We start from the raw sequence: 13963 nt of genomic DNA on the forward strand, positions 1-13963 counted from the left end.
TAAAATATTTTAATGCTTTACATTGCTATATTTCAAGTCCATATTTTGGGAATATATTCACCAACAGTATCTTCTTTTTAAAAAGGGATTCATAATATTATATAGATATCAGTATTTATTATATTGATATATGTTATGTTGTGATTTTAAAACTACACACAAAGATCAAGCTCATAATTTTGTTACTGTGATAGCACTGAAACATCTTGAAGCCACAATTACATGGAAGTACCGCAAATACAACTTACTACATCGCATGTTAATGTCTGTCAAATGCATTTCCTGTCTGATGCTGAAGTAGAATCAGAAGAAGCAACAGTAACAAAAGAGTACTGGTGACAGGACAACACAGCAAAGAACTGATGAAAGATCATGGATAAAAATAATGGTAATTCTATTTTTTAAGTAATTATATTTTGGGGGGAGTAGTCCTCTCTCAAACAGAACAGCTGAGAACATCCTCACCTCAAACTAAACTAGATAAGATGTTCAGAGATTTTTCTCAGAATGGCCCTTTTCATTCCTATCTCACGCTAGCAACGTTGTCAGTGTTACTGGTCTTTTATTGCCAGTAAACTTCAACGTTCAGTTTAAATGTTTAGAGAAAACTAGAACTCTCCCAGTACTTCACGGAAAACCTCAGCATTATGCACACCGCACTAAAATAATTCATTCTTGCTACAGTTGTTTTCTGTTCAGCGATGCAAAGACATTCAGACTGAAAAAAGTTATTTAATTTGACTGCAAGCAATCATATGAAGTTTGCGGGTTATTCGTTAATGCTGGTTAAAATATAAACCTGATGACAACTGGCTGTTAGCATTCTGACTGCTAAGCTACTGAGTCACTTAATTTAAATCAATTTTTATTAAATTCTAAGCAAAGTGAACTATTCAGTTTGCACAACATTAGCAGTTATTTGTTAATTCACATAAAAATCACTTTAATCCAATATGAAATGGTTATTTTTCCTTCTGACTCACCTACGTTGGTCCTTCCTTCCAAAGGCTCTCTCTTCGAGGTCCCACTCCTGTGCCAGGATGAACCTCAGCTCCTGATCTGTGGTAAAAGTGGCCAGCGATCCATTCACTCTCTGACATGTCTGCACAGCATCCCAGTAGTTCTCTCCATTTAAATAAACCCTGTAACAACTGGCTGTGCCCTCATAGTGATGCCATCCTGTTGGGCACTTTCCTAGGAAACATGGAGAATAGAAGGGAAAACCATCCCCCAAAATTAGGATCTTAACTTGAGACAACATATACCTAATAGTTAAATAGGCCAGTATATAATTATAAACATTTACAGAACACTACACACACACACACACACACACACAGTCTAAAATCCACCCCACAACTATGAGATGACATGCATTGAAGAGTATGGTGACATTTCCTGATGAAAAAGTTTCTTGACAAAAACTTGTCTTTCTGGGATTTCATTTAAACATGATTTACTTTTCACTACTTCTCACTTGAACTGTCATAGCCCTCAAAGGCCCTGATCAGGTTAGTGGCTCTACCATGCAGAACACCAAACATAAATAAAGACCTGATCACACTCCCCATAACTGCCCTGAAGATCTTAGTCTAATTTGAAACAAGCAGCAACAAGTGTAATAAACAGTAGGAAGAAAAAGTGGGGAGCAGGAGGAAAACAATGATATGATCATGCAGTTACATAAGTCAGCAACATGCACAACCTGATTCTTCCAAAGGTTTTTCCTTCTTTTACTATGAAAATGTTAAGCAAATAGTATCCATGCTCCTGTATTGTCACTAAAAACACAGCCACTAGTAACCAGTTACATTTCTTGTAGACATCACAGCAGAAGTGGGTCTTTAAGAAGGATATGAAGAAGGTATTCTGGATTATTTCAAGGAGGGCAATTTATAAGTAAGGTGAAGAGCAGAAGAAAGCATGGAAATGTGAATGTCCATTTCTTCCACAAACATCTGGCACTACTGGAGTGGATGAGCATCCAGTGGCGGACTTAGATAGAGAGCACAATCAGAGTTAACAGGAAGAAAGATTATTTTAGCTGTTGCATTTGGTATGGACTGGAAGCAAGGCAACATGAATTTTGCAACACTTGCCACAGCACAGTAACCCCAACAGTTATTTAACTCTTGCTGGAGCATTTATCTCGTCTCTGTGCATAACAACCAAAAGGATCCCAAAAAAATTCTTTGGAATTACAGTGATCTCTATCAAAGCAGTGAAATAATACAACTATTTACCATACCCAAGTTCTTTCTAAATTTGTTAAAATTCAACAAAGTGGAATATTCATTTTTCACATGCTAGAGAATTATCAAAGTTTTTACAGCTCTGAAGTCCTTTTGTGATCTTCCAACCCACGTCTCTGGAATTACTTAATGTCTTAAACAAATAAAAATCTGACTAATCTGGAATCATTCAAATGCTTTGAATGAAAAAATAAATACAAGTTGCATGCAATACCATATTATTGACCCAAGTACAAAAATGAAGTAACCAGGATTTGAGGAGTCACATTTATGCGGAGTTCACTGAGACAGACACATAGGTAGTATAGCGTAACTGAATCCATGACCTGATAAATCATGTTTAAATATTCAAATCTTAGTACACCTCTTCTGCCTGATTTATTTTTAAGAAGTGCATGATCAACAGCTTGCTTTCAAGGAAGAGAGGAAAAGTTTTATTCAGTGGGTTAACACAGTTACCACTTACTACTTCAACTACAGCTTTTCTATAAAATAAGGTTTCCTTGATGATTATTTGCTGTTACATTTCAGAGACAACGTGCTACCACAGCGGTTTGTGTGGTGTAAGAACAGATAGAATGGTCTGCCAACACACTGGATTACATGGCATATTAAGTTATAGACACCAGAACTACTTCCACACCAATTAGTTATAAAAGAATTAAGCAATTTCAAAAATCAATAATTTACCCAAACTAGTTAAGTCCATAACAACTTTTATAAAATATATTTTAAAAATCTGTTCGATTTTCTTTAATCTTAGTGAAACGTTTATTTCAATTTTGGCTTGTGTTAGATGTCTGCCTCTGTGACACAGCTTCTGTTTATAACAATACTATAAAAAATAAAGACCGATCAGAACCATGAAAGAATGGTTGAAAAATTTCACTACTGCTTTCAACACCCGTCCCCTTACCCACTTATCAATGAAATTCCTCATTCTACAGAATATGCATTCTGTGTAAAGTCACCACCACACACGTTACGGACTAGTTCTCCTGCTGGAATCTAGATCTTCAACTTTACTTAACCATTATCCAGAAATTGCATTAATCCCACCCAAAAAGCAGCATTTAAGAAGTTCAACACTAGTCATTTCAGCATAGGGTAGGAGAGTTCTCTACTCTAGTCAAAAGGGATTTTATTTTAAATAGCATATTAAACGGTGAAGCAACATTTTTCTGCATCTTGCTTCCAATAAAAGAAATTCTTAAAGGCTTACTTCTTTGAATTTTCCGATCCTACGTATCGGCTTTTAGTTTAGTCTGTCACAATAAGAATGCTAGGGATTAAAGACCTAGGCTAAAACAGCCATGCAAAAAGTTTTGGTAAATTGGAATACTGTATAAGACTGGGTCGTTTTCTAACTGGCAAGTACATCAGCCTAGTTATCATCATCATCATCATCAAGGTTAAGTAAAGAGCACCTGTGCCAAGGTTGGCATATAGTCATGACAGCTGAGAAAAGACAGGTTAAAGTGATCATTAAATTGTTTTTTTTCTCCTTTAGAGGGATGAGAGGTGGAAAATTTCCAAAGTGCTTTATTTCTCCAGAACATTTTTTCTTAAAGGCTAACACTCATACTATCAGACAAACTACTATTATAGTTCAGAGTTTTCTTAAAAATTAAATTACTTCCCTAGGAACTCTCTGTTGAAAATTTAAAGTATTAAACGTGAATGACTTAGGTCTAATTTTTACCCCACCATTTTTCTAGAGCAATACTCAAAGTAGTACGGTTTTAGTCTCCACTTATAAATGTGAGCCCCTGACCTTACCCTGAATGAGGCAATTGAACTACTAGTGTGCTTTACTTAAAGCACGTGCATAAGTATTTGTAACACTGGGGCACTGGTTTAAAAAGAATGCTTCTGTGCTGAAACTAGTCTCTCAAGACGAAAAAAAGACCAGATTTTCACACCCGCTGAAGACCCATACTTCCAACTGAAGACAAAGTAGCCCAGAAAAATTGAAGCCCATAATTTATAAGAGAAAACCAACTTTTTTCACAAAACCACTTTTTTGAAGTACTATTCTATATTAATATATTAGCACCAATAAAACACAAGTACAAAAGATGTATTTTAGGGTTCCATTCTCAATCTACCATGTCATTAGAATTGCTTTAAGAAACAATTCATAATTACCATGTTATATATACCAGTGTTACAAATAACCTTATCAAAAGGGTAGCATACAAATATTTAGATCTCTGGCATGTATGCTCTTCAGAGCACTTTAGTTCAAGAAAAGCATGCAATTTAATGACAACTTGAAAAAAAGTTAGAGTCCTTGGACATTTTACTGTCTACTAGCTCTGGAACCACTCTTAATATTTGAAGAAAATCCTGCATCCTGAAGTATAAAGTCTTTGCCTTGAGAGGAAATGGCCTAATTTTGTGAACTGACTTCTAGGAATTTGAACCAGGTTCCCCAGTCTGCAACTTACTGCTAAACCGGACAGGCTGTGCCACATTGACAGTGTGAAAGCGGGTTGTGTCTCCTCCTCTTCCTCGATTGTGCCTGGAATCCACGTTTTCTTTCCCATGATAAGATCGTTGGTCCCCTGTCAAGCCTAAAGAGAAAAGAAACACACATGCAAGGCAGTTTTTCATTTAGCCAAAGGTAAACTCTTTCATGAATGTCTCTCCAGGTTTGAATTCAAGACAGACAAAAGAATAAAAAAAAAGTGACAAAAGTAAGTGTATATTTCATTTGTACTGTAGTTGCCTGTAAGAAGACACACACACAAACTATACAGACGATGCCAATGTGAAACACCTACCATGGAAAAGAGCCAAACTGTTACATGAGTCTTGCTAATAAAGCTAAATATTTGTGGCAGAGTTTCAATAAATGCAGCACAGAGCTTGACATGCAGCAGTTTTAGCTGTTCCAGCAGATGTGTCATTCCCAGATTTTATCTATTCTTCTTTGCATAGAACAGTCCACGCTCCTGCTGCTCAGTTTGTCAGTCACAAGAGTGTGGTTATTCGAGAGCTCTGTTCCATAGGTTTGAAAAAGTTTTTGAAAAACGTATTTGACAAAATTAAGATGGTTGTCAAGGAAATCTCCAGAGAACAGGCTAACACTTTTCCACTTATCGAGGGACTTACTGGCAGCCGCTTTCAGCAGCCCCCATTTGCCTGCAGTGGCGAACCGCGGCAGTGGAAGCCGCGATCAGCCGGATCTGCAGACAGGGCAGGTACAAAAAACGACCCGGCCCACCAGAAGCTTTCCCTACACAAGCGATGACCCCAGTTTGAGAAACCCTGGACAATAGCCTATAGCAGGGGTAGGCAACCTATGGCATGCGTGCCGAAGGCGGCATGCAAGCTGATTTTCAGTGGCACTCACACTGCCTGGGTCCTGGCCACTGGTCCGGGTGGGCTCTGCATTTTAATTTAATTTTAAATGAAACTTCTTAAACATTTTAAAAACCTAATTTATTTATATACAACAGTTTAGTTATATATCATAGACTTACAGAAAGACCCTCTAAAAATGTTAAAATGTATTATTGGCACACAAAACCTTAAATTAGAGTGAATAAATTAAGATTCAGCACACCGCTTCTGAAAGGTTGCTGATCCCTGGCCTACAGGTATGAATTAAAGCGGTAGCGCAAAAGCCTACAGGCCTCAAGTCTGTAAGACAATAGCCTTGAAGAATTAACTGAGGCCAAAGGCCTAAAAGTCTCTGCACGAGCAACTAACCAGGAGTGAACCTATATCACAAGATAAAATGGTGTAAATAAGCAAGTACGGCTAAACTGCTGATAGGTAACTCCAATATTATAATGATAAGTGCTACAGAACAGTTCCTGAAGGAAATTACTAATTATGTTCAGAGCAGGATTTGAACAGTGTGCAATAAAGGAGTCCTCGGACAGCACAATGGAGGATGAAGCTATTTAATAGCTGCTCATTCAGCAAACACCCTCCCTCTGATGTGCTGAATGAGACCGACTTCCTGTGGAAAAAAATAGTAATCATGTAATTAACCATCTCAATGCATACACAAAAGGCAACCTACATTCTGGCATTTACTAATTTGAGTGCTAGATTTTGTGACCTAAACATTCTTTTAATGTAGAGTTCTGTATGCGATTTCCATAAAAGGTTGCTGGTTTCTGTACATGAGCTGCTAATGTGCTCATCTGCGGGGAAATGCAGTAGCTATTGGGGTTTTTAAGGTTATTGTTTTTAAAGCATACACATGCTCACACTCTCCAGCTGTTTTGTCCAACAAGACAGTTTTAACTGCACAGAACAACCTACTGGATAATAAAGTTTCCAATTCTCCTTTATAGTGGAGGTGGGAGGGGAACTACATCATCTCAAGATTAACTGCCTTTTGGGCCTAAAATTAAACCAACAATTTTTTTTTTTAAATACTTCCAGTTGTAAGTGGTTTTTTACCTGTTTTCTACTTTCATTGTGCAGAAGACATTAAATAAATTTAGCCCAGACATTATGCAAATAAATTCCTATTGGGTAACATTACTTAACATCATGGGACAACTAATTCAGGTCACACATGGTGCACGTGTATTTTAAGCTTTCATGAGAACCAAGTCAGAAGAATAAATTTCAAAAGGCTTGAGTTCACAGCAATAAGACTACTGCTAAATGATTACGTTTATAAAGATTTAATGCTGGCCATATCTTTCGCTGACTGTATCTAGGAGTTTTTCTGTGAAGAGGGGTGGGTGGAAAGGAGTGCAGGACCACATATGTTCTTCCTATAGACTCACAAAAGGTCATGTTACGAAAAGAAATTGAGTGGATGTTGGATGAGATCAACACAGTTTCCTCTCAAAGATGTTGCTCCTAGATTACTGGGTTCAGCACAGATACCTTGTTACCAGTTGGATTATGGTTCCATTCCTGGGTCTGCAAAGTTCTGTTGGAGAGCATCTTGAAACATTGAGGTCTCCTGACCAAGGGCCCTTGGAAAAAGCCTTATTATAGGGTAATTAGTTCAGGGTGAAGATGAAGTTATACAGAAGGGCTGTGATACAGTGTCTGATCACAAGAGTTTAAATGTTAACAGTCAGAGCACACAAACTGTTAACTCTGCACTGCTTACTCCAGTGATAGGTGCTGTAGAAAACAGAAAGAGATGGAGATGATTTTCAACTACAGTCGCTTGAAGCAACTGCTGTTGAGAAGATTTGGAAAATGTCGGACATCCATTCCCTGTCCATGAACAGATTTTATTTTATTACGTTACATAAAGTATAAGCAGAATGAACTGAAGACATTCTGCACAATTCTGGCTGCTTATCTGCTCACTCCCACTATTCTCATTACTGAACAAAAAGTTGATCCACACAGTTGAGCTCTTTTAGTGGCAAAAAAGAAATTGGGGAATCCAAAGAGTAAGAAAAATATCGAAGTTCTCAGCTCTTATTTGTACAATTACAGAGGGTGATGGTGGAAAAGCACAACTACTGCTATCTCTGAATATGTATTGGCATTCTTAGATTCTTATCATTTACATCAAAGTTTAAACTGCAAGTAGCTAGAAGTAGAAACTTGGTTGTTAATAACAACCAAGAATTTACTACTTGAAACTCACTAAAGTGGTAAAGGCCTTAATAGATATGACCTTATTTACTACAAATTTTACAGCAAATACTGTTTCAACATGAATTATTTTCAAATCTATTACTCCCAATAAGGATCAGAAAAGAATTATTTAATGTGACTCCAAGGCTAAAGCAGAAAGGAGTTGCAAGCACGTGCTGCGTAAATCCACCCAATAATTTCTAGTATGCAGACAGAATCAGCAGTCAAAGGGCTTTATTCTACTAGAGCCATGGATCAAGGACAAACAGAGATGCAAAGATTCCACTAATATTTATGCAAGAGTATGGAAGAAAAAAGTAAGTATTTCTACATACCAGAGCTTAAAACTGAAGTTTGGAATTGAAAAGAATTCTATCTTAAAAATAAATCTGTATTTTAGGGAAGGAAGATAGAGGGAAAATGGGATGTTATAGACAAAAAGGCTATTCAATTTAACACTGGCTTTTGAAAGACAAATATTACAGCTCACTAACAAAAATATGCATCCTGTATACTTATCCTGACTGGTTAATGGCTATTAACCATTTATTGACATAATGGGTTTTGAAGAAAAAAAAAGATTGGAACTGCTGCTAGCGAAAGGAACTTGCTGCTTGTGGGACAACTGCTAAACTCAGAACATACTGGATTTATTGGGAAAGTTCCATTTCAGGCACGATTCAACTCCTCTTGGGGTGAATGGGAGTTTTGTTGCTAACATGAATAAAACCAAGCCCTAAAAGAAATAGGCAGGCAATATGATATAGCTCAGGGGTTCTCAAACTGGGGGTCGAAAGGTTATTAAATGGGGGGTTATGAGCTATCCGCTCCACCCCAAACCCTGCTTTGCCTCCAGCATTTATAACAGTGTTAAATATATAAAAACATGTTTTTAATTTATAAGGGGAGGAGAGAAGAGTTGCACTTAGAGGCTATGTCAAAGGGGTCACCAGGACAAAAGTTTGAGAACCATTGATATAGCTTTAATGGCCTTTCATTGACCTTTGGAAAGGGAAATATCCCATACTAACAAGTCATCACAGTGTGCATTCACACCGAGACGACAAGAATCTGATTACCTTTCATTAACCTTTGTTGGTTATGCAATTTACATAGTAATTTCCAGACTCTGGACTGCTACAGCAGTCCAACAGTCCTCCCATTTCCGTATCTGTAAAGCTTCTTTCCATATTAAAGAGCAATTATGATAGCATGAGTAACCATCTTAAGTTTACGGTGAATAGGAGATATTTACCCCACATTTTCATAAATCCTTCCTTCAATTGAAAGCTGAAATGCTTTCCAGTAAGAACTATTCCACACAGCAAATCTGCTACATATGACAAAATGTTAACCCTAACGAGACTGATTTCCCCATTTAGCCATATGCATAGCATGAATTTTTTTCAAGTAAAACCCTGAACACAATATGCAAGATAGCTGCATAGAGGCTAGCTAAGACACAAGCTCTGGATTTATGGAGGTCAGGCTCATGAAATCCACACAAAGTGTGCTCTATACAGATATGTAAAGGATGTAAGAAATGAGCAAAGTTTGGCAGAGACTGTTCCTATAAAATACTTACTCTATTGCAGGTATTGGAAATACTGTAAAAATAACTAACTCTCCGGCCCAGAATTCAGAATGCAGCTTGGCAGCCCAAAGGAGTTCACTAGATGCTCAACAGTTCTGATTTATTAGTTCAAACAGAGAATGAACTTAAAAACTGTAATACTTCAGTGTAGTTTGAGTCCCTCTAAAGACCCCGACTTAAAAATCTAACCCATGCTGCAATTTAATTCTAGTTGTCATTTCCAGATTTCTACTTTGCTATCCCAAAAGAAAGCCTTGGGCATTTCCTGCTGTTTTAAAATTATCTTAAATTGTACTGGCCAGATTTCCAAGAGTGTTTAGTCGCAACCGAGGCCAAATATTCAGAGACCAATGCACAGCTGTTCCCACTTAGAATAATGGAGCTGATGGGTGATCAGCTCTTGAAAAATGACCCTATGCAAGTTTGAGGGCAAAAAATAACAGTTTGATTGCTTCCTGGACTGACGTGTTCTGTTTATGTAATTGAACAGCACAGCATAGGGAGCAACAGGGCAACTTCCCCCACACTGTCCAACAGTGTGCCTCAATCCAATTTCTTTGTGGTACATTTTTAAGGGCAAGAGACAAGTTTAGAATTCAACTGCTGATAAGGGTATCTGTTTGATTCCACTGTAAAAGGCAGTTTTTCCTGTCCCTGAAGAATTAACACAGTCTAGCAACTCGTTTCACATTTAGAATACCTACATATAGGTTGCAAGAACGGAAGTGTAACCTAATCAATGAAAAATTGCTTGTGATGTTACTGTATAAGCTGAAAAGCAAAGCCTAGTCAAGGTTTATCATAAGGAACATCCTTTACCAAATGTATTAGTGTCCTCCCACAGTGACATCTGTTTGAACCTGAAGCATAACACTGCCACACAAAGTAGCCATACAAAGAACAGAATTTTTTTAGTTCTACTTACCTGGACAGTCAACTTCATCACTCTCATCCTCACAGGTGGGCCATCCATCACACTGCCAGTTCAAAGGGATGCATTGGATGGTACCACTGCGACATGCAAACTGCCCTGGGGTACAGCGGAGCTCTATGGAAACAAAAAGGAAAGTTTTTCCCCCTAAAGAGATATATTCTATTCTGAATAAGGCTATGTCAGAAACTAATTGTCCACCACTACGCACACTACAGACAATATTTAAGCAACTTGGCCCTTCAATAAGATCTCTAATTCATACTGTCTCCCTGTTTTAAAGGGGAAGATTAACAGGACTTTCTTTGCCCAGACTACCACTTGAGGAAACACTTTATCAGACAGCTTTATAGCAAGAGAATTATACTGAAGCTGTCAACATTTTAAAGCCACATGTAAAATTTACAGGCCAGATCCTCAGATGGTCCATGCAGGCATAGGTAGACCCAATGAAAATCAACTGAACTCTCTAATTTAATCCAACTGAAGTTCTAACCCTATATTTTTAATTTCAGTATTCTCAGAGATCAGTATTTTTCTTCATTCTAGGAAGGACATGCAAACTGATTAGAGCAATTCCCCAACCTTCTGTACATCGATTTATGAAAATATGCTGATAACATCAGAACAAAAGCATCATCTGAAATTAAGTGATATTATTCCCCCCCACACACCCAAGTGAGATCACAGAGTGCATCCTTATTTCCACTCCTTACAGGTATTCCCAAATAGTTGGTGCTTTGAAAAACAGAGTTAAAAAAAAATTTAAAAGTCCACAGATCTTAGTCTATCAGAACGTTTCCAATACCAGTTACAGATTAAGAGAGCCCTTCTAGCTATCTATGAATGCACATTATCCTAAAGTTTGCTCATTTTTTGAATTACCACTTTTTAGAATACTTATTTGGTTTTTAGAACCAGTGATTAATAAAGAGCTTATTATGGTAATTTTTTTTTTTAAAGCTAGTTATACCTACCGAGACACTACACATTCCAAATTACTATTACCAAGCCGTATGTACAACAAGATCAATGCATTTACAATTTCCTATCTAATTTGCAGTTCTGAACACGTGGACACACTGTGAACTAGCTTTCATATCCACGTTTGTCTTCATAATTTACTAGGATACCCTTTGTGAAATTTCTACAGAAGTACAGCCTTTAAATGAAACTACCTACATGAGCATATTTACACTATTTCACATCATGGTTTTGCTGCCCTTAAAAATAACTATTATAGAAATAAAAACTTCCAAAGCTCTAATCATTCCCTTCTATCAAATACCACAGCATAAGAATTCTGCTGCTCTTTCAATTTTCCTTGAAATATTTTGCAAAGAGATCTATCAATACAAATGACTCAGTCTAAAGCTGAGTTTAGAGCTGTTCATCTGACTGTAAGATGTCACTAACCTCAGTGGACTCACCTTCATATCACCAGGAGTCCATCTGTCACTGCAATTCAAATCTCTCAAAGAAGGCGACTATATGCCTCTCAATCTCCTATATTATACATAACTTAACATCTCTGTTTTCCTATTAGTGAACTAGAATTCTCCTAGTTTATCTAGGTTGGAGAACAGCTGCATTTCCATACTTTCACAATTTCAGGCACAGAAAACCCAAAATCCAAACAAAAACACCTTATCTTAACTCTGAAATGTGTAGATTTACAAGGACATTTTATGTGACTTTAATTTAAGATACAAAATCCTTATTTTTTTAAACCTTCAATTATCAACATGCATTCTCAACCTGAGCTCCATCTTAATGAAGTTTGTTTTTAAATTAAATAAGGTTTAATATGTTTTTTGTTGCTTTCTTACTGAAATGTATACTTCCAAACTAAACACAAATCAAGGCAGACTAACTTTAGATACTTGTGGATAAATCCTACAGCATACCAAAGTTTAATGGTTTCTTTATAAGTATTACTTTACCTTACAGAGCACAGGAATGTTCACATTAGAGCTAGAAAATAAAAATAGGCATATCCTCTTCTTAACACACCACCTACGCAGAATGAACACTCAGGTCACAAAATAGCTAAGAACTCAGACAGACCTGCTAGACTACAACTGACAACAACATATGGTACAAACAGGCAAGACACTTCTGACCCATTTACAGAATTTTATTTAACGTGAACATACCCAACAATCCAAAAACAATGCATGAACCACTTCCAACAAAGAAATAATGCAAATACTGAGAAAAGTGAGAATGAAAACTAAGTTTTTCAGAATATAACTATAGTAAGTACCAACTGGTCTCAAAAAAGGAGGAGCTGGGAGGAAAGGTGAAGCTTAGATAATCTCAAAAACCTTCTGGTTTAAAAATCACAATGGTCACATTTGAAAAATCCAGTTAATGTAAGCAGTAGGACTGAAACTTCCAAATATTCCTATTCATAAGTTTATGGTACTATGTCCACACTTCTCTAAGTTACTGACATTTATTTCATCATTTTAGTGCTGATGCCAGAAAAATCTTGTTGCCATTGCAAATGTGGCATTGCATTGATACGATGGTAATTTTGTGAGTGGAAATGCTGCAGAAATTAAATTAAAAAAAAAAACTCTTTACATTCTGGCCAGCCACAAGTTTCTATCACTCTTAATCTGCAGCTGTGGCAGAATTTAATTTGTACTTTATCACATCAGTTTTTATATATATTTATTTCATTCTTGAGTACTTTCCTTTAAATGCAAACCACACGTGCGGGATGTAAATTAAGATATTCTGCCGCACTAACAAGAGAAATCTCTGTCTGACTTGCAGAAACAACAGAATGAGGGTTATAGGACACCGCATGGGAGCGGTTGTAGAGGCAAAAAGGGATGCAATGACAGGAGTAGAAGGAGCAAAATGACAATACTAACAGCTAACAACCAAAGCGTTACTATTTTATGCACAATTATACACTTGAGGCCAAGATAAAAGGATATTGTCATTAGTAGCATTAAACTACTTAAGCAATGCTCAAGCAGTTTATGAGGTCAACAGAAATACTCAATGGAATTACAGCCTCATATGGATTGTAAATGCACTAAATAATTAGGTTTATATAATGCTGCCTTGATTATTCATTTGAGCTCTATTTTACATATTCAAGCAAGAAAGGTAAGTGATTGCAAACTACATGCCATCTCTATCTTCCCAGTGTCAATACCTCCCACATTAGACTATTTTTAATCACACGAGTCTACATTTCAGAAGCCTAAGTAGAGAATTTTTAAAAACAAAGTAAGTTTAGAATAATCAACGGAATGTATCAATGAATATTTTCTCCAAATGCCAGGCACACTACCAATGCCACATAACAAAATGCTTCAAACTGAAAAGCAGGAATTGTAATATGATTCGATTCCATACAAAGAAATTATATTAAAGGAACACAGACTAAAAAGTGAAGCATTCTCTGGAAATGCCAAAAATTAGGTTCCTGTCAGTCTTAACTCTGAACCCTTGTTTCCCTACATTTTGAAGTTAAAAAAAAAAAAAGTGATCTTATCATTAAACACACAGAACTGCCTGATTCACTATGCAATTTGGACAATACTGTCCAAATGAAAGCTTTGAAATATCTGTATCTTCACTTTCTGAAGT

The 13963-nt window shown here is 36.8% G+C and overlaps 1 protein-coding gene across 2 annotated transcripts in view; it reads right to left on the reverse strand.

Annotated features, from left to right (window-relative positions):
* The window catches only part of DGCR2 (DiGeorge syndrome critical region gene 2), a 64009-nt gene that overhangs the window by 28188 nt on the left and 21858 nt on the right, over positions 1 to 13963 (reverse strand). For both annotated transcript variants that reach the window (XM_050923992.1, XM_050923991.1), the window contains 3 exons: positions 10346 to 10468; positions 4703 to 4828; positions 984 to 1194 (listed from right to left, as the gene is read on the reverse strand). In XM_050923992.1, coding sequence (XP_050779949.1) covers positions 984 to 1194; positions 4703 to 4828; positions 10346 to 10468 — 460 coding nt within the window. The remainder of the gene's footprint in view (positions 1 to 983; positions 1195 to 4702; positions 4829 to 10345; positions 10469 to 13963) is intronic.

The sequence above is a fragment of the Gopherus flavomarginatus genome, chromosome 15 (assembly GCF_025201925.1).
Source record: "Gopherus flavomarginatus isolate rGopFla2 chromosome 15, rGopFla2.mat.asm, whole genome shotgun sequence".
Classification (NCBI taxonomy): domain Eukaryota; kingdom Metazoa; phylum Chordata; order Testudines; family Testudinidae; genus Gopherus; species Gopherus flavomarginatus.